Below are 23,779 nucleotides of genomic sequence, written 5' to 3'. Positions count from 1 at the left end.
GGATCTCTGGTCCTGGCAAGCTTTTTTAGATCTTTTTTTAGTTAGCTTTTTTTCTCCAGTTGTTCCTGTGAGATCTTCAAGCAATTATGCCGGATCTGGGCGACGGGCTGGATGTTGAGATCCAGTGGTCACCCCAGCCGGCCTACGAGCGCGTGCAGACCCAGCGGGTAGGCCGCGACATAGTCCCGCTGGACGGGGACTGGCCTGCGGGTTAAACGTCCCGCCGAGTCGCATACAACCGGTCGATGGCCGAGTCGCAGCGTCTTCTTTTGGCCGAACCCCCCCCCCACTGGGTGGTGAGGGGTTTTGTCTGGAGTGGCGCCCGCTCTGTTCCAGTATGGTGAGTAAATGTTTCCCCCCTGCTCCTCATGGCTGACTCTGGGGGGGACCCCGGGCCCCTCCCGGGGACGGTCGGACCCACACTAATCTGGGTTCCCCTCTGTTCCCCTGTGCACCCTCCCCCTGTGGTGTCCCTCCCCCCCCCCCTCCCTTCCCCCCTACGAGGGGGGTGTTTGTGTGTGGGGTGGCTCGACATTCATGCAAGCCGCTAAGGGGGTGGGGGGGTCCCGAGTGCGGACGGCTGTTGTGCGGGGGGCTTCCTCCCTGGCTTCCCAGGGCCTAACTGCCAATCGATCGTCTGTTAGTGGATGTGGGGACCCCCTTCCCATCGCAGCGCGCGGGGCCGCCATTTGTTTGGAGTCCCTCGTGGCTCATGGGGGCGGCCATCTTGGTACACCCAGCTCGTTTTGTTTGCAGAGCTGGGCAGCTGTGAGTTACTGAGGGCGTGTGAGGGGGCGGAGCCCCTCCCTAGACCCAGGAAGATTGCTCCACAGGACTTCCTTGTCCTGCAGACAAACGCTGAGAGCAGTCCTGTTGAACTCTGGTGCATCGTGTGTGAGCCTTTTGGGGGTCTCTCTCTGCGGGGGTCTCGAGGCACGCTGTCTGACCATTGAGGGGTGCTGCAGCGCTGGGTGACATTTTGCAACGTTTTTTTTTTTTTTTCTTTTTTCAATTTTGTCATATTTTGCTGACTGGTTCCCCTGGGGTTGACATGGACCCTGCTGCACATGTGTCCCCACCTGATCCCCTCGAGGTGGCCGCAGGGCCCTCCGATTCTCCGCTCACCATTGATGCGCTTTCGGCGGTCTTGGAGTCATTTGTGTCCCAGGTGGAGGTGGCCTGTCAGGGACGGGGGGCTAAAAAGCTGCTGCTGCGGGTTCCGATAGCATTAAGGAGTGGGTCCATCCAAAACGACCCCCTGGGATGCCCAAACGGATTGCTAGGCACTACCCGTTTGAAGAGTCCCTCCTTAAGAAATGGACGGTGCCACCTTCGGTGGATCCGCCGGTTTCCAGACTAAATAAGGCTACTGTTATCCCGTTGGAGGATTCCCCGTCCTTTCGGGATCCGGTTGATCGTAGGACGGAATCTGTGTCCCGTTCCATATTCTCCCTGGCAGGGTCGGCCTTAAAGGCCAGTGTTTACCATTGCTCTGGTTTTGCAGACGTTGACGGAATGGGCCAAGCTGTTATGCCATGACCTGGAGGGGAGAAGTCTCCCCCCTGCCATGACTGATTTGCTGGAGCAGATGGTGTAGGGGCTACAGTTTGTTTGTGACGCCACACTGGACGCTGCTCCATTGCTGGAGCGTGTGTCGCTCTTGGCGGTGGTCCTCCGGTGCATGCTATGGTTGAAGTGCTGGTCGGCGGATCAGGCTTCCAAAAAAGCCTTGAGTGATCTCCCTTTTCAGGGGGATCGCCTGTTTGGTGCTACCTTGGATGAGATTATCAAAGATCTCACTGGGGGCAAGAGCACCTTTCTACCACAGGCTAATAAGGGTAAGGGACCTTCCTTTTCAGCTCACAAGAAGTTTTTTCGCTCTTCCGGGGCGGGCGACAAGGCGAAGCCCTCCAAAGCCCCCCCGGGGGGTTTCAAGAGACCATGGTCTGGTAAGCAAAAATACGGTCCTTCCAGACCTGAGGATAAGACCGTTTCAGCCTGAAGGTGCGCCCCCACCCATATCAGGGGTGGGGGGAGTCTTCGCCTGTTTCCCGGACCCATGGCTCTCCAGGATTCAAGACAAATGGGTTCACGAGGTCCTACGGTCGGGATACAAGATCGGGTTTCGATCACTTCCACCGGTGCGGTTCTTCCCTTCCAATATGCGACTGTCCCCGAATCGCCTAGCGGCTCTGTTGGGGGCAGTGCAGGACTTGATGCAACAAGGAGTGGAGGCCATTCGCACAGTGGTGGCCTCCCTGCATCAGGGGGATTTTCTGGCGTCCATAGGCATCCTTGATGTCTATCTTCATGTTCCCATTTAGGCAGGACACCAGCGGTTTCTGCGCTTTGCTGTGGGAGAGGACCATTATCAGTTTGTGGCGTTACCCTTTGGTCTCGCTTCTGCTCCCCGGGTTTTCACAAAGGTTTTGGCCCCAGTTCTGGTGCTATTGCGGCAGCGGGGCATATCGGTCCTGGGCTACCTGGACGACCTCCTCCTCTGTGCGGAGTCTCCGCAGGCTCAGTGTCATACGCGGACTCTCCAAAAGGAGATTCTTCTCAAATAGAACCGGAATCCCGATTCCCTGGACAATCGGATCCGGCTGAGCGAGCGGACCAGGGAGTCTCTGGTTTGGTGGCTTCGGTCTCCGATGCTCAGTCAGGGGAAATCCTTTCTTCCGATCTATTGGACTATTGTCACCACGAATGCCAGTCTATCTGGATGGTGGATGGGGAGTGATTCTCGGCAGGCTGTCTGCTCAGGGGCTCTGGTCCCTGGAAGAATCCAGGTGGCCGATAAATGTGTTGGAACTGAGAGCGATCAGGTTTTGCCTGGTTCACTGGACCGAGCATCTTCGGGGCTGCCCGGCTCGGATTCAGTCGGACAATGCCACGGGTTGGGGCACCCCGGATGTGGATCTGTTGGCATCTCGGCTCAACAGGAAGGTGCAGAGGTGTGTAGCCCGCCCCCGCTATCCTCTGGCGGACGCCACAGACGCACTGGTCGCTCCGTGGGGGCAGTATCAGCTGCTGTATGCTTTTCCTCCTCTCAAGTTGCTGCTGAAACTTCTTCGCAGAATAGAGGCGGAGGGAATTCGAGTCATCCTTGTGGCTCCGGACTGGCCTCGTCGGGCTGGGTACGCCGACTTGGTCAGGCTGGTCGCGGACGCTCTCTGGCTACTTCCTCTCTGAGGATCTGCTGTCTCAGGGACCGATCTTCCATCCTGCTTTACGATCGATGGCTTTGACGGCTTGGCTGTTGAGACCCAGGTGCTGAAGGACAGGGGTTTGTCTGTTTCAGTTATTCCTACTCAGATCTTTCTGGAAGTCGCTTTCCTTGCTTTAATCAATTATCGCACATGGAAGTCTTATATCGCGTGCTGTGAGTCCCTCGGGGTTCCTCCACGTTCTTACTCGGTGGCTCGGATATTGGCCTTCCTGCAACGGGGGTTGAGCAGAAGCTGGCCTTGAGCACTATTAAGGGTCAGGTTTCAGCATTGGCGAACTTCTTCCAGAGGCCACTAGCTACTCATTCTTTGCTGCGGAATTTCATCCAGGGGGTGCGGCACCTGGCTCCCCCGGTGCGCACGCCCTTGCCGCCCTGGGATCTTAATTTGGTGTTGTCGGTTCTCCAGAAACCTCACTTTGAAAATATTAGGGAGATTCCTTAGCCACCAAAAAGGCCACCTTCTGGGATAAGGTAAGCAATCGCTTCTGCTTGCAGGGTGTCGGAACTAGCCGCGTTGTCCTGTCGTTCCCCATATCTGGTGGTTCATAGGGATAAGGTGGTTCTTCGTCCGAATCCATCCTTCCTTCCTAAGGTGGTTTCCGACTTTCACTTGAATGAGGATATTGTGTTACCTTCCCTGTGTCCTAAGCCCAGTCATCCTCGGGAGTTTGCGTTACACTCCTTGGATGTGGTTCGGGCGATCAGGGTGTACTTGGCTACTACTGACACTTTTCGTAAGGCTGGTTCACTTTTTGTGATCACGGATGGCCCTAGAAAGGAGTTGCCTGCGTCTGCCGCGATGATCTCCAGATGGATCAGACAGACAGTGGTGCAGGCTTATTCTATTAAGGGTCGGGTTCCTCCGTTCCCTGTTAAGGCACAATCTACTCGGGCTCTTAGTGCTTTCTGGGGTGTGTGGTACTGTCCTCCTAAGTCTATGGAGCAGTTTCTGGTGGGGACTACATGCCCCAGAAGGCTTTGCTGAGTGGTTCTCTTCTCCCTGCTAATGAGGCTGCAGGGGAGGGAGCAGAACAAACCGTGTCAGGGGGGAGGAGGGGGGAGAAATCCTCCCCAGAATCTGACAAGCATTCTGTCTCAGGGAGAGCCTCGGTCAGCTTGGCATGGCGCAGGAGATGAGGCACGCGCTACATGTAAATAATGTAATGTTTAGTCATGTTTTGTGGTAAATGCATGTTAACTGATGTTAAATTGAACCTGCGACCAGCCTACTGAGCTATTTATATATTAAAAAGCAACAATGGGACCATAAAAATGTACATGTGTAGCTGCAGGCACTATGGAGCAATTAATCTTCAAATTTCACAGGAGAAAGCAGAAGTACTGCAATGAAGTGGTTCTCTCAGAAGCTCAATTCATCCTGCTACTCCTTTAAATGAAGTGACCCTAACAGCTTTTCACCCCATTCTCCTTCCCAGCTGTTTGCAGCCTTTCAGCCTTCTATCTAATGTAAACACAGAGCAAGAGCTATCTTTGTTGTCCCTGTGGGTTTCCTCGATGTGTTCCAATTTGACCCACAAATGATTAGAAAAATGAACAAACTTTCTTAGAACATTCTTTTCCTAAGCATTTGCATTTGAAATTCTACCCATCCATGGTCCACTTTAGCAATTCCAACATGTTAAACCTTTATTATACATGCTATTGTTTCCCCTGAGATAAGTTGGTGCTCCTTGATAAGCTGTTCACTATTCCTTGTGCCATTGTTTAAAGAGGAACATTCATGTCTCTACAGCATTCCTGTTTAGAGGAAAATCTGAGCCTGCAAAATTTTGAAAGATAGTCACATGCATGCACATATAATTGTTCTCCAAAGTATGTGGCACATTACCTTCTATCCATGCTGAATAAGCAGAGGAAATCACTTTCTACTAAACTTGGTTCTCTCTTTGACAGAAGTCCCATATTCCTTTGAAACCAGAGCTTCTCTGATCAAATACCTGACCATGGTGATCTTCAGATGTTCTGCTCAGCATGCAGCTGTCAATAGTGGTCAGGTGAGTATAATTGTACTGGCACTGTCTTTATTGTGTAGGCAAATGAATCAGAATTACATAAGCTTAGCCAGTTACAAGCATTTGGCCACATTTTGCTATTCAAAACAGCAACCAGATTAAAGTGTCTAGCCCTGTTTTTTGGGGGCGTTCTAAGAAAAGGCCTTCCTTAAACAGAATTTTGCACTAAACCTTGCAGGTAAATAACCGAACAAGATCCTTTGATAGGTGGAAGAGTAGGTTTCATAATAAAGTTGGCATGGCCTCCACCAAAGACAGGACATCTATGATCAGAGGGGGGATTTCCTTCCTAGGAAACTTAACTCCTTGGGGCCTCGGTTACCAGTGCCTGACAAACTCCTGATCGCTCCATGAGATTTCTGATCACGTGAATGCGGTGACAGCTTATCACGGCGGTCACATGACCTTAAGTCCAGCACCACCTCCCGGCATGTAAAATCCCTTTACGGGGCAGGCACCCCCGGTTCCAAGGGGTTAACTAGTAATTTAAACAAAGTAAATGGGAGCAGAAAAACTACTGCAATCAGCATATTACATTAACCATAAGCATATAGATGCACACCAATATTAATTTATTTCTTTATAAAGCTTGTGTTATTTGTATAACAGTACATACATCCAATGTACAAAACAAGTATTATCAGCAAGGGATCTGATAAGGGTCCTGGTGAAATTGTAAATTTTTAGCCAGGTATGTGTAATATATGCTATATTACCAAAAGTATTGGGACGTCTGCCTTTACACGCACATGAACTTTAATGGCATCCCAGTCTTAGTCCGTAGGGTTCAATATTGAGTTGGCCCACCCTTTGCAGCTAAAACAGCTTCAACTCTTCTGGAAAGGCTGTCCAGAAGAATGAGGAGTGTCTATGAGAATGTTTGACCATTCTTCCAGAAGTGCTTTTGTGAGGTCGGGCACAGATGTGGATGAGCAGGCCTGGCTCGCAGTCTCCGCTCAAATTCATCCCAAAGGCGTTCTTTCGAGTTGTTAGGACTCTGTGCAGCCCAGTCAAGTTCCTCCACCCCAAACTCGCTTATTCATATCCTTTATAGACCTTGCTTTGTGCACTGATCCAATTCATTTGGTGGAGGGGGGATTATGATGGGGGGTTGTTTTTCAGGGGTTGGGCTTGGCCCCTTTGTTCCAGTGAAGGGAACTCTTAAGGCATCCTCATACAAAGACATTTTGGACAATTTTATGCTCCCAACTTTGTGGAAACGGTTTGGAGGTGGCCCGTCCTTTTGCAACATGATTGCGCACCAGTGCACAAATCAAGGGCCATAAAGACATGGCTGAGCAAGTTTAGGGTGGAGGAACTTGACTGGCATGCACAGTCCCAACCTTAACCCGGTAGAACACCTTTGGGATGAATTAGCGCGCAGACTGCGAGCCAGACCTTCTTGTCCAACATCAGTGCCTGACCTCACAAATGCTCTTCTGAGAGAATGGTCAAACATTCCCATAGACACACTCCTAAATCTCGTGGACAGCCTTCCCAGAGGAGTTGAAGCTGGTAAAGCTGCAAAGGGTGGGCCAACTCCATATTGAACCTTATGGACTAAGAGTGGATGCAAATGAAGTTCATGTTTGTAAAGGCAGGTGTCACAATACTCTTGGTAATAGTGTAGGTATAAATGGAGCTGTGCCCTGATGAATGTTACAGAAAAGGCCAGGTGCAATGGCCCCTGGGAGATGCAAAATTGGTTTACCTAGGCCACTGCTTCACCTAGAACCTCCCATAAATATCTGAGGAGTGAGGGGAATAGGTAAAGACAAAACTGCAGACAGAAGATCCACAATTTGCTTCCAATACCTGGCAATCACTTGACATAACCACATACTGTAACATGAGCATAGGTATGTGGTGCATTGCATAGTCCTAACAGGGGTCAGATAAGATTGATGAAGCATGTAAAGTTGTAGCAACTTATTTACAGCCACATGAGACACCGACTTCCTCCCAGTCCTCGTTTGAGAGGTTGGGTATTAGTGTCTGCCATTGATACTGAACTTCCAATGGGGTTTTACAGTGTGTAGTAGATAATGTGTGAGTAAACTTCAGAGATCAAGCACTTAGGATATTAAACATTCCTAGCCATTAGAAGTGTAGCACCCTCTTAGTTGGGTGCTAGGTTCAAAGCATTGTATGCTCCATCTGCCTATGAGGGGAGCTTGATCTATTTGCCTGTTACATGTTCCCAGGTGTGATTCACTGGGTTTAGGGGGTGTCCCCACTGCATCAAATGGGGACGCTTGTTGGACAGTGGTGGAAACCTGGCCAGTGACACATTGGCATTTGTGAGAATCCCAGTGGGAGGGCATTCTTGCAGTGCATCCTAGGATTGCTCATAAAGGTCGGGGGGACATGTGACAGGGCGTCTTTGGGGGGAAGCAGAGTCCCAGGAGGAGGCTGACTGCTTGTCTCTCCTCCTGCTGTATGAGGAAAGTGGTATTAGGCAGCCGGCCTAGTGAACCAGGTGTGGAGCTGAGTTGCAGAAGATCCAGTGGAGCCGACAGTGGAGCTGCTGGCAGTCTTCTGGGAAAGTGTCCATGAGTACCAGGGGACTTGCCAAAGGGCCTGCCCAGGAAGGGGGACCACTCCAGTGAAGGCAGCGGATCAAGGGGCTAGCTCACAGTGTCAGAGTAAAGGGGGTGCCGTGTAGAACCCTGAAGAATAGGGACAAAGGGGGTGAAAAGTAGGACCCTGAAGAGTGATTCAGAATATGGTGCAGTTCATTTAATTCTTCACTTAGAATATACTATTTTGTCTAGTTGTTGCTATGGGTAACCCAGGGGAATCTGTAACCAGCAGCTCCCAAGGGAGTAGTGCTACATAAGAAAAGTCAAGCAAGAATTTGTACTCGGTGGGTATATCTAGACCTAGGTGCATCCAACTCTGATTCCAGGAAGGGTATAACGGAACAGATCCAGTGTACCGCCTGGCGTCCAACCATAGTACAAAGGGGGTCAGCTGACCTATATACAATTAAACAAAGTACAGTGTCAACAGGGCATTGCCCGCACATCGCATCAGCAAATGAGGTAATACATAGGTACAGCTGCCTTATACGTTCCCTGAAAATGGATGACTAAATAAGGAAGATCCTGGTATATAGTATACCCACCAAAATGAACCTACTCCTGGGGCTGTATTAATAGACAACTGAATAGTTGCATAAAGTCGCTGAACTGTATTGGTCGCAGTAGAGTCATTCAAGGGAAGGACTTCTATGCGGAGTAGACTGCCCTGCTCTACAGAGCTTGGAAGCACTGAAAGGTCTCATCAAAATTCAGGGTTCCAGGGTTATTGGTGTGTCGGAAATACCTAGAAGAGCTAGATCCATAGTTATGCACATATTTACTGCAAGATCAGCCGTCATGCACAAATGGAAGACACAGGAACCCCCTAGCCTCTGAGAAGTTATCACTTGCATCAATATTGTAGCTGAATATGAAAAAATTCTGGTGTACAAAGATGGGAAGGGACCCAGATATGAAAATGACTGGTCTCATTGGAAAAAGTACCTAGCTAGCAGAAAAGAGATTTGGGGTAGTGCTGCGCTACCTCTTTGAACAATGTGCGATAAATAGAATAGGTAAATCAGTAAAACGTGTGTCTCTAATAGGTATTTTTAGAGATAATTGCCAAAAGAATCCTTATAAATAGAGCTTAAACATCTGGCAAAGTGTAATACAAATAATAAACGAAAATAAATATTACATACAAAATAATCCAAAAATAATAAATGTGTAACAAGGTTCTGGAGAATAGGTGCAAATTGCTATTGAACCAAAGGTGACTAGTGCAATTAGATGGATCATTAATAAATATGAAAAAATATATATTCCAATACCTGTGCTGGTATATAAAATGCAAAAGCAATGGTGTGGTCAGTGACAAAAAAATATACACATTTGGCTTGTGAACAAATATATATAGTCCCAAGTGATAGGAGCCAAAAGCTATATGCCTTAATACAGTGAAAACAATACAAAATTGCCGCGTATTTATCTAAGGTGCATGGTGGGTGATCTAGGTGATGATTTCAAAATGGGTCTCTTCACATGTAGTCCTGTGATGGTTTTTGTATTCTCTAAACTGAATGCTGGGTGCTTGTGATAGCTATCCAAAGTAAGCATGCAGCTTAAGCATTACCAGGTATCACAGAAGAAAGTGCAGGTTATGAACAGTGGGGTGTCCCCTGACTGTGGTTGACCTCTCACCTGTCACTTGTATAAAAGCCTTGGGGTATGGTTGTCTCCAGGGGTCTTGGGTAGTTCCCTCTCCTGGCGCTTGCTATCTGCCACTTCCTTATAGGTTTCTGGCACTGGAATGACCTCTTATGGGGTATGGGTCTCTCCTGGGGTCCTGTGATCGGGGCTCTCCTGGGTTCCTATGGATGGGGACTGGGCGGTGTTCTCCGCTACTCCTGAGGATCTCTCAGCATGGGGGTACAAATGCAAGGCCTCTCATGGTGTTGTAATTTGATGAATTGAGTAAAAAATAGTAAAACTCACATTTTAAACAGACGATGAACAGCGCAGTGTGATAGTGTGACGCGTCTCTAACTTTTATCACACTGCACTGTTCATCGTTCTAAACTCAATAAAAATATTTGAATTTAAAGATTCAAGGTTCCAGGACCGATTTTCCCTCTGTACACCTCAGCCTTAGGTAAGTCATAGCAACATAGGTTCCTGGTACATGGCCTAAGTTCCATATGGGTCCACAGTACTGCAGGAGTGATGCCATAGCAGGTCGCAGGAGTAAACTAATTTGAGGAGTCACATTCAACAGCTGGTCTAAGCTTTCCTAAAATCGGGAAAAAGTGAAACTGCCACATTCTCAGATTGGATAGGGCCCTCTTACCAGTTAGAGGTGTTGCAAGTTGTGATAGCATTGAGTAGCTAAGTTGTGATAGCATTGAGTAGCTAAGTATTCACTTGCTTCAGTGTCGGCTTGGAAGGCTTGTCCACAAGCATGCTAGTTCTCTGGGCATTGGAGGCTGTAGCGCCGCTGCTCCTCATGTGTGGAGGGCTGCGAGCGCCATTTTTCTCGTCAAGCAAGTCATTTCTTTCAGGAGAGCAGGAGCTGCTGGTAAGTTGCAGGATGCAGTTGGATGCTAAAGGCAGAGAGCGGAGCTCTCTTCAGAAACATCCAGCCCTCTTTGTAGTAGCCACACCCCCCTCAGAGTTAAATGTTTGAGTCACAGGCTCAAAGCAATTATGCATAAAAAGCATTCGGTCTTTCTTCAATGCATACGTTGAGGTCAGTGATTTAGACTAGTATTAAGGAAACCTTTCCTGAGTAAAACAGTCTACCATTGAGGTTTAATTCTGGAAATGTTAGCTTCCTGGCTGTCATGCTTTGTTCCAACACGGAGTTACTTCGCTAGTGCAAGTGTGCAGATAAGGTCTCGCGTGTGCATATAGGAACTCCTGACTATCCCTATTTGTTGGTGAGTGCATTAAAATGTATAGAAGCCAAAGGGTCAGTAAGGCAGGCAACATTTATGAGGAAGTCAGCAATGGCACCTTGTGTATATATAGTTGGTGTACGCTTCGTAGAATCATAATCTGTTATGTTGTTTTGTGTTTGCCGCCTCTGCAGTTTGACTTCTATTCCTGGATGCCTAATGGCCCCCCCACCATGAAAAGCCCCCCACCCAGCACCAAAGGTGTCACTACAATGGAGACTATTTTGGAAGCTTTGCCAGATGTAAACAGTACAACTGCTAATATAAGTGCTGTGTGGGTTCTCAGCAATGAGCCCGTGGATAAGGTGAGTGCCTGGAAGTAATGAGAAGTAATAACATAAATATGCCTTGGGCCTTAAAACTGTAACACATGATCTATGTCAAATAAAACCTGCCCATCTAATGCATTTCCAGAGTCTGCTATAGCATGTAGTGATTATTACTGAATAGATGTGTAGCACCCTCCTAGGTAGGTGCTAGAGGGAGAGTGTAGTTTTGGATCTTTTCTGCTTACTAGAAAGATTGCCAGGTAAATCTAAACTGTTCTCTGCCTACTAGAGAGCAGGATCTGCTAGTAAGGTCTGCTCATGGTGCTCAGCGGCAGCTCAGTTTGTCTGAAGTGTTTGATGCTGATCCAATAGGGAGGCATATTGGACAGTAGGAGGAAACCTGACAAATGAGTGCACAGGCGTTTAGTACAGCCCTGGTGATTGGCAGGGGAATGTGCCTTGGTGCATGCTGGGATACTGTATAAATGCCAAGGGCACATGTGCTCGGTCTTTCAGCTGGGGAATGGGGTCCCAGAGGGAGGGGGCGGCTGCAACTCTGTAGAAGTTGCCATGCGGCCTCAGGTGGTCAACTTGAGTTGGAGAGGAACTGAACTTGGAGGTCCTGCAGAGCTGGCTGGAAGGGAGACACTGTAATTGCATACAATGAGTACAGATCTGTCATGGGGGCCTGCCTTGAGATCCATCCCTTCAGCTAGAAGAGTCAGTGGATGGGTGTCAGTTAAGGGGATGCTAGAGTGTCCTGAAGATAATTTAGTTGCATGAAGTCTGCTGCTGGAGAGAGCAAGACGATTTAACCTCTTCCATACAAGTGGGGGTATGGTTAAAGCAGTGATACTACTTCCAGAAGTAACCTGGTGAGGCCAAGTGAGTTGGCCTTAACTATAAATAGTTCCAGTTGGAGTACCTCACTATTCCCTTCTCCCATCCAATTTCCACAATTCTAAAACCGAAATCCCTGGACTGTTTATTGTATTGAGCCATTGGGAGTAAGGAAGGATGTGTGAACTGTCCCTAAGTGACTGGCTGCAGGTAATCAGAGGCCCAAGAAGTCATCACACAGGACAAGCCCTATGGGGACAGTGCTACAGATGTATAAAGAATCACAAGAAGGTCTCTTTTCTTTACAGAGGCATCTAGGAGAGTACCCTGATGAACGTTTTACAGAGAAGGCCCCACAAGAGTTCATGAAGAAGTTCCAACATCAACTGTCTGAGATCTCCAAATGCATCCAGGAGAGGAACAAGACCATGAGTCTGCCTTATCCCTACCTGGACCCAAGTGAAATAGAAAACAGTGTCTCCATTTAATATTGATAATGATGAATCTGCTTTCTGACTGTTTGCATCTTTACTTTCTACATGTGATGGTATCAGTGCAGACTATCCAATTTAAGGATAAATGTGGATGAAATATGAGGAATAAAGGCTTTCTCAGTGAATATCTTTTTATGTAAATTTATTTACCATCTCTTCGCTGTTGTGTTCCCGGGTCTCTTTAGCCGTATACCAGTGTAGTTCGCAACTGAACACGACAGCAGTTAGGAAAACCTATATATACACCGCAATGCATACAAATGCAGGGTATCATGTTACACATGCGTTGTTTGCCTTTAATTATTTTGTCCCTTCCTCACTCCACAGCTAGGAGATGCTCTGTATAGCTAGTCCCACCCTGCTTTCAGTGTGTCTTTAGTTTTTGTTAAGAGCACATGGAGTTTCCAGACTTGGACATACTATGATTTTTTTGACCTACCTGATTTTCATCTGTTAAGATCTGCATGTTTTGGATAAAAACTTTCTGCTATCTGCAAGATGTCATTTGGATTGAGTCACTGCTATTTTACTGAGACTAGTACTGAGTTTTACTGAGACTAGTACAGCTATCTTGCCACAACTGGATCAGTAATAGAGATCCCAGATCAGTGCTTATATTGGAAAAGCAGAACTGAGTATATACAGTACATATAAGAACTAGGGAGGCAAAGCACAATCAAAAAGCTGTTTGGAAACTGGATGATGATACTTTGTGGTTTGTAGCATATTGTAATCAGCCATCCAGTGGTCACGCTGAGTGGCGTACCACTTTAGTGCCCGGTAAGCTTCATCCAGCCACAACTCCTTCCAAATTGGGTTCCACAGCTCCTTCACCCACTTATCCAGGGGTTGCTCTCCTAGAAAAGGTAACCGCAGGGCAACGTATCCCTAGAACCGTTGTTCTTTGCTGGGAAGGTTCTCTCTCCGCCTCCACTGCATATCCTCTAAGGCCTCATGCCACATTTCCTTTCGAGTGAAATCTCTCCAGTCCAGTATGGCTTCCTCTGATACAGGCCCATCCTGTTGGACCAAGTGTTGCTGCAACCTCCAGAGAAACTCCTCCTCATATGGGGACGCTGCACGGGTGTTATCTCGCTCCATAACATTACCGGTGTCTCCGAGCTGCTTCTCCTCAGACTAGGACACCATCCCACCGCTTGCCACCAATGTAACGGACCAGGGCACCCCTGTACTGGGCACCTCCGTTGACAGATGCTCCTAGTGCTTCCCGAGGGCTCCAAGCACTTCAGACTCCACGAACCGCCGCAGCTTGGTTAGGGTCTTGGCATCTACTACCCACCCTGGACCTGCGACAAGGCTCCAGGTTCATGTGGGTGAACCTCTTTCCCCAGAGTGCAGCACGAACGAGCTCTTACACGAGCTCTTACACGAGCTCTTACACGAGCTCTTACACGAGCTCTTACACGAGCTCTTACACGAGCTCTTACACGAGCTCTTACACGAGCTCTTACACGAGCTCTTACACGAGCTCTTACACGAGCTCTTACACGAGCTCTGTGATATCCAAGGGAGTATGGAGGACATTGCAATCCCTTGTAGCAGATTCCCCCAATAAGAGACGGAACTCTAGATTGAGGTGAAGGAACTCTAGAACAACTTTATTGAACAAGACTTGTATACAGTTTCACCTACAAGGTTACCACCCAGATGGACCTTGTTGAAGACTGAACATAATATTCACCATCCAATAGGGACAGAGTTTTACACTCTCATACAGTGTACAAAATATACAATGTGGGACAATCCCCCCTCTCCCTTAGCATCCAATCCAAATACCTATAAGTTTCTCTTAAGGCAGACAGAACAATGGGAGGTCATTAACACGTAACAATGCAAAAGGGCAATCCACATTACCTCCCAATACACAACAAAAGAAATACCTGTCTGGCATTGAAAGATATGTAATATACACAGCATTTAGGAATTAGATTTCATGGCAAATGGAAATCTTTATATTCCTAAATGGAGATTTTGCTGACAATACTTACTAATGCCCCCCCCAGCTCTCACCAGTTCCCCCTCCTCTTTTACTAATGCCCCCCCAGCTCTCACCAGTTCCCCCTTCTCACTTACTAGTGCCCCCCCCCCCAGCTCTCTCACAAATGCAGATTGATTTGAATTCCTGTGCTGCTGAAGCTCCAAGTGTCGGGACTGTAGCATGGAGCTGGGGAGGAGGTTCATAGCACTTCACTCGGCTCCATGCTACAGTCCTGACAGGTGGGAAAGAAGACCCCTCCAGTCCCCAATTAAACAGGGATGTGGGAAGTTGTGGCGTCCCCGGGATCCAGTAAACCCAGCAGCAAATATGGGCCATGTGCCCCCTGGGTGCCTGGCATGATTCCTCTTACCTTTTACGAGTCTCTGAGAGCCTACATCAGGGCCAGTGTTGGCTGGTGCTCAAAATTTTTTTTTTTGGGGGGGGGCGCGCAAACAGAAAAATGTAATGGACATTGCTTTATTGCGAAAAACGCTGTAAAAAAAAATTGTGACTTTGAGGTCACAAAAGTGTGAAAGGGGCCTTCAGTAATCAAGGTATAGTATGCCCCTTTCAATGCAGAGAGACCGGCGTGCCCCCCTTTCAATGCAGAGAGACCGGCGTGCCCCCCTTTCAATGCAGAGAGACCGGCGTGCCCCCCTTTCAATGCAGAGAGACCGGCGTGCCCCCCTTTCAATGCAGAGAGACCGGCGTGCCCCCCTTTCAATGCAGAGAGACCGGCGTGCCCCCCTTTCAATGCAGAGAGACCGGCGTGCCCCCCTTTCAATGCAGAGAGACCGGCGTGCCCCCCTTTCAATGCAGAGAGACCAGCGTGCCCCCCTTTCAATGCAGAGAGACCAGCGTGCCCCCCTTTCAATGCAGAGAGACCAGCGTGCCCCCCTTTCAATGCAGAGAGACCAGCGTGCCCCCCTTTCAATGCAGAGAGACCAGCGTGCCCCCCTTTCAATGCAGAGAGACCAGCGTGCCCCCCTTTCAATGCAGAGAGACCAGCGTGCCCCCCTTTCAATGCAGAGAGACCAGCGTGCCCCCCTTTCAATGCAGAGAGACCAGCGTGCCCCCCTTTCAATGCAGAGAGACCAGCGTGCCCCCCTTTCAATGCAGAGAGACCAGCGTGCCCCCCTTTCAATGCAGAGAGACCAGCGTGCCCCCCTTTCAATGCAGAGAGACCAGCGTGCCCCCCTTTCAATGCAGAGAGACCAGCGTGCCCCCCTTTCAATGCAGAGAGACCAGCGTGCCCCCCTTTCAATGCAGAGAGACCAGCGTGCCCCCCTTTCAATGCAGAGAGACCAGCGTGCCCCCCTTTCAATGCAGAATGACCAGCGTGCCCCTGTTGTGGAATCTTTCCTCAGGTACAAAATACCTGTTACCTGTTAGTCAGTGATACCAAATCAGACAATATATAGCTATATATAATGAGATCAGACAAGACTCAAGATGGCTGAATCATAGTGACCTGATTTATTACAGCGTTTCCGGAGTTTATATATACTCAAAGATGGGTTTGTCATTACAATCTGACGTACAAGAAATGGGTTGTTATTAACATCTTTTATCCAATCAAAGTTAACTAATTATAGTAAGCATTATGTTAATCTAGATCGTGATTCTCTGTCATATGGGAAATTTCTTGGTGACGTTCAATAAAAGTTCCAAAGGGGCTTTTTAGAAGATATTATTGGCTTTGTGGTCAGCTGTCCAGACAGAGTTGATATTCTGAGAGATAGGGAATTTCCACTGTTTCGGTCATCTGATATATTCTTAGCCTTTGCAAGCTCAGTGACACATGTAAAGAAATCAAAGTAAAATGAGATTAACTCAAAAGACATTTTGTTTAAGATAACCATTCTAAATGCCAGTCAAGGCATCCTGCATATCCAGCAAGGTATCTTGTAAAGGCCAATAAGGTATCCAGAAAATGCGAGATAGGTATGCCACGACATCTCCCCCCCTCTTGAGAATTTATTGATCAGGCTAACTAACTACCTATTCCGCTTATCAGATTCCTCCAAGGGAGCAGCCCCTTACGCTTGGAACACTGGCCCAGAGGGCAAACCTCAGTGGGGGGTGTCCGAGTCTTGGTAAGGTTCTGAGGCGGAGATTACTTCATACATGGGGGTTTGAGGTGACAGATGTCTCATTACAGCATACTCAGCATCATCAATCCCTTCTTATTTCCGTATAGAGTTGAAATAGGTTGTCTCCTTGGCCTTGGTAACCTTATCAACCAAACACATAATTATTTTAATTCAACAGATAACTAGAGATCATAATTATCATAAACATTAATATAAATACACCACTTTCATCATTTTAGGAGATGAGGCACAACCTCCAAAAGACTGTGTTCATTAGGATGGGCGGACACCATTGGAAGTAAAGAAGTTGTAGTACCTGTTACTGTGACACACTGAGAAAGTCAACTATGGGCCTTATTGACACAGACATAATAGATTCCCAACCCTGAATGTGACCACCCTGGGGTGAAAATGGGTATTAATCACTTTTCTGCATAATACCCCAGTCTCTGTCTGAACAGAAACCTGAGGGCTTCTCCTAGGTGAGAAATGTCCATATTGTCATTTAATATGGCTCATATTTTATGTTTTAACAGTTTCATTTCTGTAATGCTTGCAAGTTTCATTTCATGGGCTGTTCAGTCAGCTGTAGGCAGGATATGTTTATCGGTGCTTGTGAACAGTCCAGCCTCCCTACATCAGTTTTATTTCCATAGAACACTATACACACTGTAGGATTCTTGAAACCTGCGACTTTTGGGGGAATTAACATGTCCTTCTGTGCACTGGTAATGTTTCTATAGGATTTTGTCCTTCTGTGCACTGGTAATGTTTCTATAGGATTTTGAAAACTGTCTGATTTAGATCCTCTAATGCAAGTGGGTTTACTAGCACAGGTATAGTCTGGGACTCTGGGTGTAATTGTGGACATATCTAGCACCCTGGCTACCTGGTATTTAAACTTAACAGTACATTGGGCCTTAGGTTGTCTGTCTCTTTTATACCCAACATTCCCATACATATCAAAAATTTAAAAGAAAATCATTGTACCACCTTTATTCAATGACTGGCGTGAATCCATGTATCCCTTCTACCTTGAGGGATGTTGGTGTAACCAATTTCACTCTTAGTAGCCTTACTTTATGACTTAGTATCCTCATTTGGATCTGGTAGGAATGAAAACACACTATTATGCATTTTTGTCAATTGCTTTTAAAGCGCTGCAACACATCTAGTGAGATCTGAGTGTGCAGCTTGCAATATTCCAAAAAAGATAAGTGCTGGACAGCACCCCCTTTCCTGCGCTCGGAACCTGGTCCTCAGGCTGTTTCAATCCTGGAACTCGTACTGGTATTAGGCATCCATGATGGCTAGGCTTTGCTGCCCCTTATGACCAGGGTGGTCGACCAGACACTGAAAATACAAAGCAAAAGAAGGGCGCACCAGCCTAGCGCATTATCCTCAGCAAGTTTATTTGGATAAAATTGTTTAAAATCAAATACTCACAAACAAACAAGAAGTTTCAGGCACATCAATTCCATACACCTGCCTCCTACCAGAGGATCAACGTCTTTACTGGAAGCAGAGGGCTCAAAACGCGTCAGCCCTCTGCTTCCAGTAAAGACGTTGATCCTCTGGTAGGAGGCAGGTGTATGGAATTGATGTGCCTGAAACTTCTTGTTTGTTTGTGAGTATTTGATTTTAAACAATTTTATCCAAATAAACTTGCTGAGGATAATGCGCTAGGCTGGTGCGCCCTTCTTTTGCTTTGTATTTTCAGTGTGCAGCTTGCAATTGCTGTGGTAAATAGAGACCTGCTTCACACCTCTCTTGGGAGTGTTCCTGACAAAGGAAAAAAAACGAAAAACAATCTACCTGTTTCTGCTATTTTACTCAACTTGTTTTTTTTTTTTTTTTTTAATACAACCTTTTGTACCTTTCCACTACTCTGTGAGTGATATGGAGTGTGAAAGGCTTTCTCTATATTTAGTGTGGATAGGACCTCTTGTAGAACCTTTCCTTTAGAGTACCCCTGTCACTTTCCATAGTTTCTGGGATTCTATACCTGCACATTACCTGGGGCAAAGGCCTTTTTCCTGTGGTTTGTACTGTACCCCTAGAGACTGGCCAGGCCTTAGGCCATCCTGAAAAATGTCTATACAAACTAAAACATGTGCATCGGGACCAGACTGTGGGAAATCAATGTAATCTATTTGAACTCCTTGGAAAGGACAGTCTGACTTAGGCGGTGCTTTTTATGGGGTGCTTACAGCTCTACCAACATTCTACCTAGCACAGGTAAGACAAGAAGCAGTATATTTTGCAGCTACTCCAGGAAAACCTGGTGCTAACCAGTGTTGCATTACCAAGGTGGTCATTAGAGTCTTTGAGATATGACACGATCCGTGAGCTGCGGCTGCCACCCTCGGGTATAGGGCCTGAGATCAGACAGAAATGCTCCTCCATCCTCCAGCAACCAGTTACATCCTGTGTTGCACTGTTCTTCCGCCACTTCTCACGCTCCTGTGAGGGGGCTTTTTCTGCAATGATATCAAGATTGCCATACTTACAGGAGTTGGTTGCTTTCCTACGAGTGTCAGTACCCGGATAGGGACCTGTTCCAGTGCAGCCTTCTTCGCTGCTCTGTCGGCCCTTGCGTTTTCCTGCAGCTTCTTCTGTGTCCTCTCTTGCATGTGCCTTGGTTTTTGTTAATAAATGGCCACCTTGGTGAAACACTGGAAGACTAAGAACAGTCTCTATTATATCTGCATGTTTATTGACTTACTGGCTGAGGTCAAAAAGCTACAAGCTTTCAAAAATCTGACCAAAATCATGTCAATGTGAATGTTAACTCTTTAAAATTCACAGGCCTTTGCCAAAACCACCAGCTGCTTGTGCTTAGAACTTTAGATTGAATGCCTCTGCATTCCTTTTGTTTATTTATTGCTGTTACTACTGCATACCCAGTTACAGGCTTACCCTCCTCTGTTTATAAACATGATCCATCTACATAAAGGGTCTCATCAGGGCTTTAGAGAGGAGCCTTTTATCACTGGGTCAAGCTGGCAAGAGACATATGCTACATACTGGATTAATGGGCACTTCATCTGAAACTGAACACTGAAATTTTAACTCAGCACAAACCATTTTTTTTTTTTTTTTTTTAAATGACTTCCCTTTTCCTTTGAAGCCGGGCAGGAAACCACTCTCACCCCTGCTACTGTTATTCCTACTGTAAACCTCTCGGACGCTTCTGATGGAACATGCGGACACAGGTTAGCTGTATACCTTATTTCCTGTCTATCTTCTGGGGAAGAGGGGGTGGCTGCAATTCTTTGCTCTAATGTCCTGTCTTTACACTATTTGTAATAGGTCCCTTTTTATACGCCCATAATGACAGGAAGTAATGTACTTTTATCTTTCAAACAAATATCCTCTAAAACTTTGTCCCGAATTTCAAAAATCTTATCAGAGGCTCCCTTTTGGTTACGGAGGGTACCCCTGAAATACCACTTAATATACCATAATTATATAAAAAGTTATTCTATTTTAAAACTTTTGGCTCAGTGCCAAATAGGGTTCAATGGTCATGTTAATTGCGGTAACCCTTAATGTCTAAACAAAGATTCCTGGTTTAAAAGGCAACATATTATTTTTCATCTTAGTTTAATTTAATACAGAATAACCCCAAAAATATCATATGCTGTTCATTTATCATATAAAGAAACAATCTTTTTCTCCGTGCTACAAAATCCCAGCTTATAAACTACTTCCTCTTTCTCTGTCGCTCATTGACAGACGTAGTCCTCTTTGATTCACATCAATTGGGTTATGCTGCCTCCGCAGGAGTAGGACTAGGCAGAAAGAAAAAACGTTCTGGCTCCACCCTAGGGGCAGTCCCAGAGGGTATATCCTCTTCCTGTCTGCTACAGAGAATCAGTTTTTTTCTGTCTAGTCAGGAGTAAGGACCTAAGTTCCTTGCTGGGATCTCTGGTCCTGGCAAGATTTTTTAGAAAATTTTTTTTCTTTTAGGTAGTTTTTTTTGTCTCCAGTTTTCCTGTGAGATCTTCAAGCAAATCACGCCGGATCTGGGCGACGGGCTGGATGTTGAGATCCAGTGGTCACCCCCAGCCGGCCTACGAGTGCGCGCAGACCATTGCATCGCGCTTGGTCGGCCGCGACACATTCAAGTAAGTATGCGGGACGGGGCGACGGGCTGGATGTTGAGATCCAGTGGTCACCCCGGTTCAGACTACGAGCGCGTGCAGACCAGAGCTCCGCGCTGGGTCGGCCGCGACATAGTCCCATTGGACGGGGACTGACCCTGCGAGTTAAACGTCTCGCTTGGATGCCAAGAACCAGAGAGTCAAGGCGTCCGTATTGGTCAACAACCCCCCACTTCGGTGGAGAGGGTATTGTGAAGAGAGGGTGCCTGTCGGTTCGGTATGGTGAGGTCTATCCGGGTGAGGAGAAATTCTCGGCTCAGGGGCTTTGGTCCCTGGAAGAGTCCAGGTTACCGATAAATGTATTGAAACTGAGAGCGATCAGACTTTGTCTGATTCACTGGACCGAGCAGCTCCAGGGCAGCCCGGTTCAGATCCAGTCGGACAATGCCACAGCAGTGGCTTATGTCAATCATCAAAGGGGCACCAGGAGTGTCCTGGCGGCCATAGAAGTGGCCAGCATTCTTCGTTGGGCGGAACAAATGTTCCAGCTCTCTGCGGTATTCATTCCGGGGGTGAATTGGCAGGCAGATTATCTCAGCCGTCAGATTCTGGATCAAGGGGTATGATCTCTTCATCCAGGGATATTCCACCAACTGTGCCCCCGTTGGGGCACTCCGAATGGGAGCTGTTGGCATCTCAGCTCAACAGGAAAGTGCGGAGGTTTGTGGTTCGTTCCCACGATCTTCTAGCAGACACCGCAGACATGCTGATCGCCCCGTGGGGGCAGTATCAGCTACTTCCCTCCTCTCAAGTTACTGCCGACGCTTCTTCGCAGGATAGAGGTGGAGGGAATTCCAATTATCCTGGTAGATCAGGACTGGCCTAGTCGGCCTGGTACGCCGACCTGGTCAGGCTGGTCACAGACGTTCCTTGGCGACTTCCTCTTACGGAGGATCTGCTGTCGCAGGTACCGATCTTTCATCCTGCTTTACGTTCGCTGGCTTTAACGGCCTGGTTATTGAGACCCAGGTGCTGAAGGACAAGGGATTGTCAGCTTCAGTTATTCCTACTCTAGTTAAAGCAAGGAAAGCGACTTCCAGAAAGATTTGTCATCGTACATGAAAGTCTTATATTGCGTGGTGTGAATCCCTTGGGTTCCCTCCATGTCTTTATTCGGTAGCCCGAATATTGGCTTTTCTGCAACAGGGAGTTGAGCAGAAGCTGGCCTTGAGTGTTATCAAGGGTCTGTTTTCAGCATTAGCTATCTTCTTTCAGAAGGTTTTGGCTACTCATTCCTTGGTGCGTAATTTCATCCAGGGGGTGCGACACCTGGCTCCGCCAGTGCACGCGCCGTTACCATCCTGGGATCTTAATTTGGTGCTGTCGGTTCTTCAGACACCTCCCTTTGAAAATATCAGGGAGATTCCCTTGCTTACTTTATCCCAGAAGGTGGCCTTCTTGGTGGCTATCACTTCTGCACGCAGGGTGTCAGAACTGGCTGCATTATCCTGTTGTTCCCCAGATCTGTTGGTTCATAGGGATAAGGTTGTTCTTCATCCGAATCCATCCTTCCTAGGGTGGTTTCAAAGTTTCATTTGAATGAGGACATTGTATTGTCTTTCCTATGTCCTAAGCCCTATCATCCTCGAGAATTGCGTTGCATTCCTTGTGTTTCCTGGACCTTCCGCCATCAGACGTCAGTGGTTCAGGTTTTCAAGGCGACTACCTAGTCGTGGGTTCATACCTTTACAAGATTGTATAAGGTTTATGTGAGGGCATCGTCAGATGCCTCTTCTGGCCGCAAGGTTCCTGCAGGCCGCTGTTTGAGGAGACTGTTGGTCTACCTCGAGGGTTTGTTGGGTAGGTCTCATCTGTTTGCTCGATGAGTCCCTTGATACTTCTGGTTGGCTCCGGTTGGGCCTTCTAGATTGGATTTTGATTTCTGTCAATCCCACCCCTCATTTGTGGCACTGCTTCTGGATGTCCCAAATGATGTGAATCAAAGAAGACTACGTCTGTCAATGAGTGACAGAGAAAATTGGATTTTTGTAAGATCTTACCGTAAAATCCTTTTCTCTTAGCTCATTGACAGACGTAGTACCCGCCCCTCTATCATTGAGTTGGGTTGGGTTAAATTCTCTGACACTGCTTCGTAACAGAACTGATTCTCTGTAGCAGACAGGAAGAGGATATACCCTCTGGGACTGCCCCTAGGGTGGAGCCAGAACGTTTTTTCTTTCTGCCTAGTCCTACTCCTGCGGAGGCAGCATAACCCAATTGATGTGAATCAAAGAGGACTACGTCTGTCAATGAGCTAAGAGAAAAGGATTTTACGGTAAGATCTTACAAAAATCCAATTTTTTATATCAAAGACAGAGCCTGTTTTTTTTTTTTTCCTCCTGTCTTAAAAGAAACCACGACAGGCTTATGAATTAAAGGGCAACGATCATCCTTACTTTCTTCTTATGAATACAAGATTGCTGTGTTTTCTCATGAAACAATTCAACACACACCAACTCATTTATAATATATCAATACTCATTCAACTTCATACTCTCCTGCTTCCATATTTCTGCAACTGATTTTAAGTTTGTTCTTGCCAAATCTGTTTCATACACTTTACAAAAACCTGCCATATCCTATCCTATCTTATCCTACAACTAGGATTATTAGCTGTCCAACTACAGAACACTTTAATTGGCTGTGTAGCCCAAAAACTATGCTCCCAGAGCATTTAATCTTTGAAAGCAAACTCCCTGGTCTGCCCCATTTATCTGGTAACCCTGTTACCCATACACTCTAAGGCCATGGTCCTAATGACCTTTCTCATCGACCCCTGGTCGGTATCTCCGGAAACCCAGTTTCCCATTTCACTGTTATCCAAAAAATAGAATAACTACCTCTAACTTCCAAGTTCTCTGTGACCTGGACTTCGGCCCTCACACAGCCGATAACTCTAACTTCCAAGTTCTCTGTGACCTGGACTTCGGCCCTCACACAGCCGATAACTCTAACTTCCATATTACCATATGCATATGTTTACATATATACTATAACATAGAGATAGAAACCTTTACATGTATATGAAATGTCAGGCTAAAACAGTCATATACATTCAATGCTTGCTACGTCTCAAATGGACACTCCGAAATGAGACCGCTTTACCAGAAAACAACTGGGGGTCACGTTCCTGCGTGTCCAAGACACCCACAGCGGTGAGGGTTGACCCAACCTCAC

The 23,779-nt window shown here is 47.0% G+C and overlaps 1 protein-coding gene across 1 annotated transcript in view; it reads left to right on the top strand.

The window, feature by feature from the left end:
• The window catches only part of LOC309548493 (polyunsaturated fatty acid lipoxygenase ALOX8-like), a gene marked incomplete at its 5' end in the record, with an annotated part of 109,245 nt that extends 96,880 nt beyond the window's left edge, over positions 1-12,365 (top strand). Inside the window, 3 exons of the mRNA XM_082248440.1 lie at positions 5,144-5,244; positions 10,876-11,046; positions 12,159-12,365. Of these exons, the coding sequence (XP_082104566.1) occupies positions 5,144-5,244; positions 10,876-11,046; positions 12,159-12,338 (452 nt within the window). The 3' untranslated portion in view covers positions 12,339-12,365. The remainder of the gene's footprint in view (positions 1-5,143; positions 5,245-10,875; positions 11,047-12,158) is intronic.
• Positions 12,366-23,779: the final 11,414 nt, after the last annotated feature.

This window comes from Pelophylax lessonae (genome assembly GCF_965119305.1).
Source record: "Pelophylax lessonae genome assembly, chromosome: 2".
Classification (NCBI taxonomy): Eukaryota; Metazoa; Chordata; class Amphibia; order Anura; family Ranidae; genus Pelophylax; species Pelophylax lessonae.
This window is presented reverse-complemented; position numbering and strand designations above follow the sequence as displayed.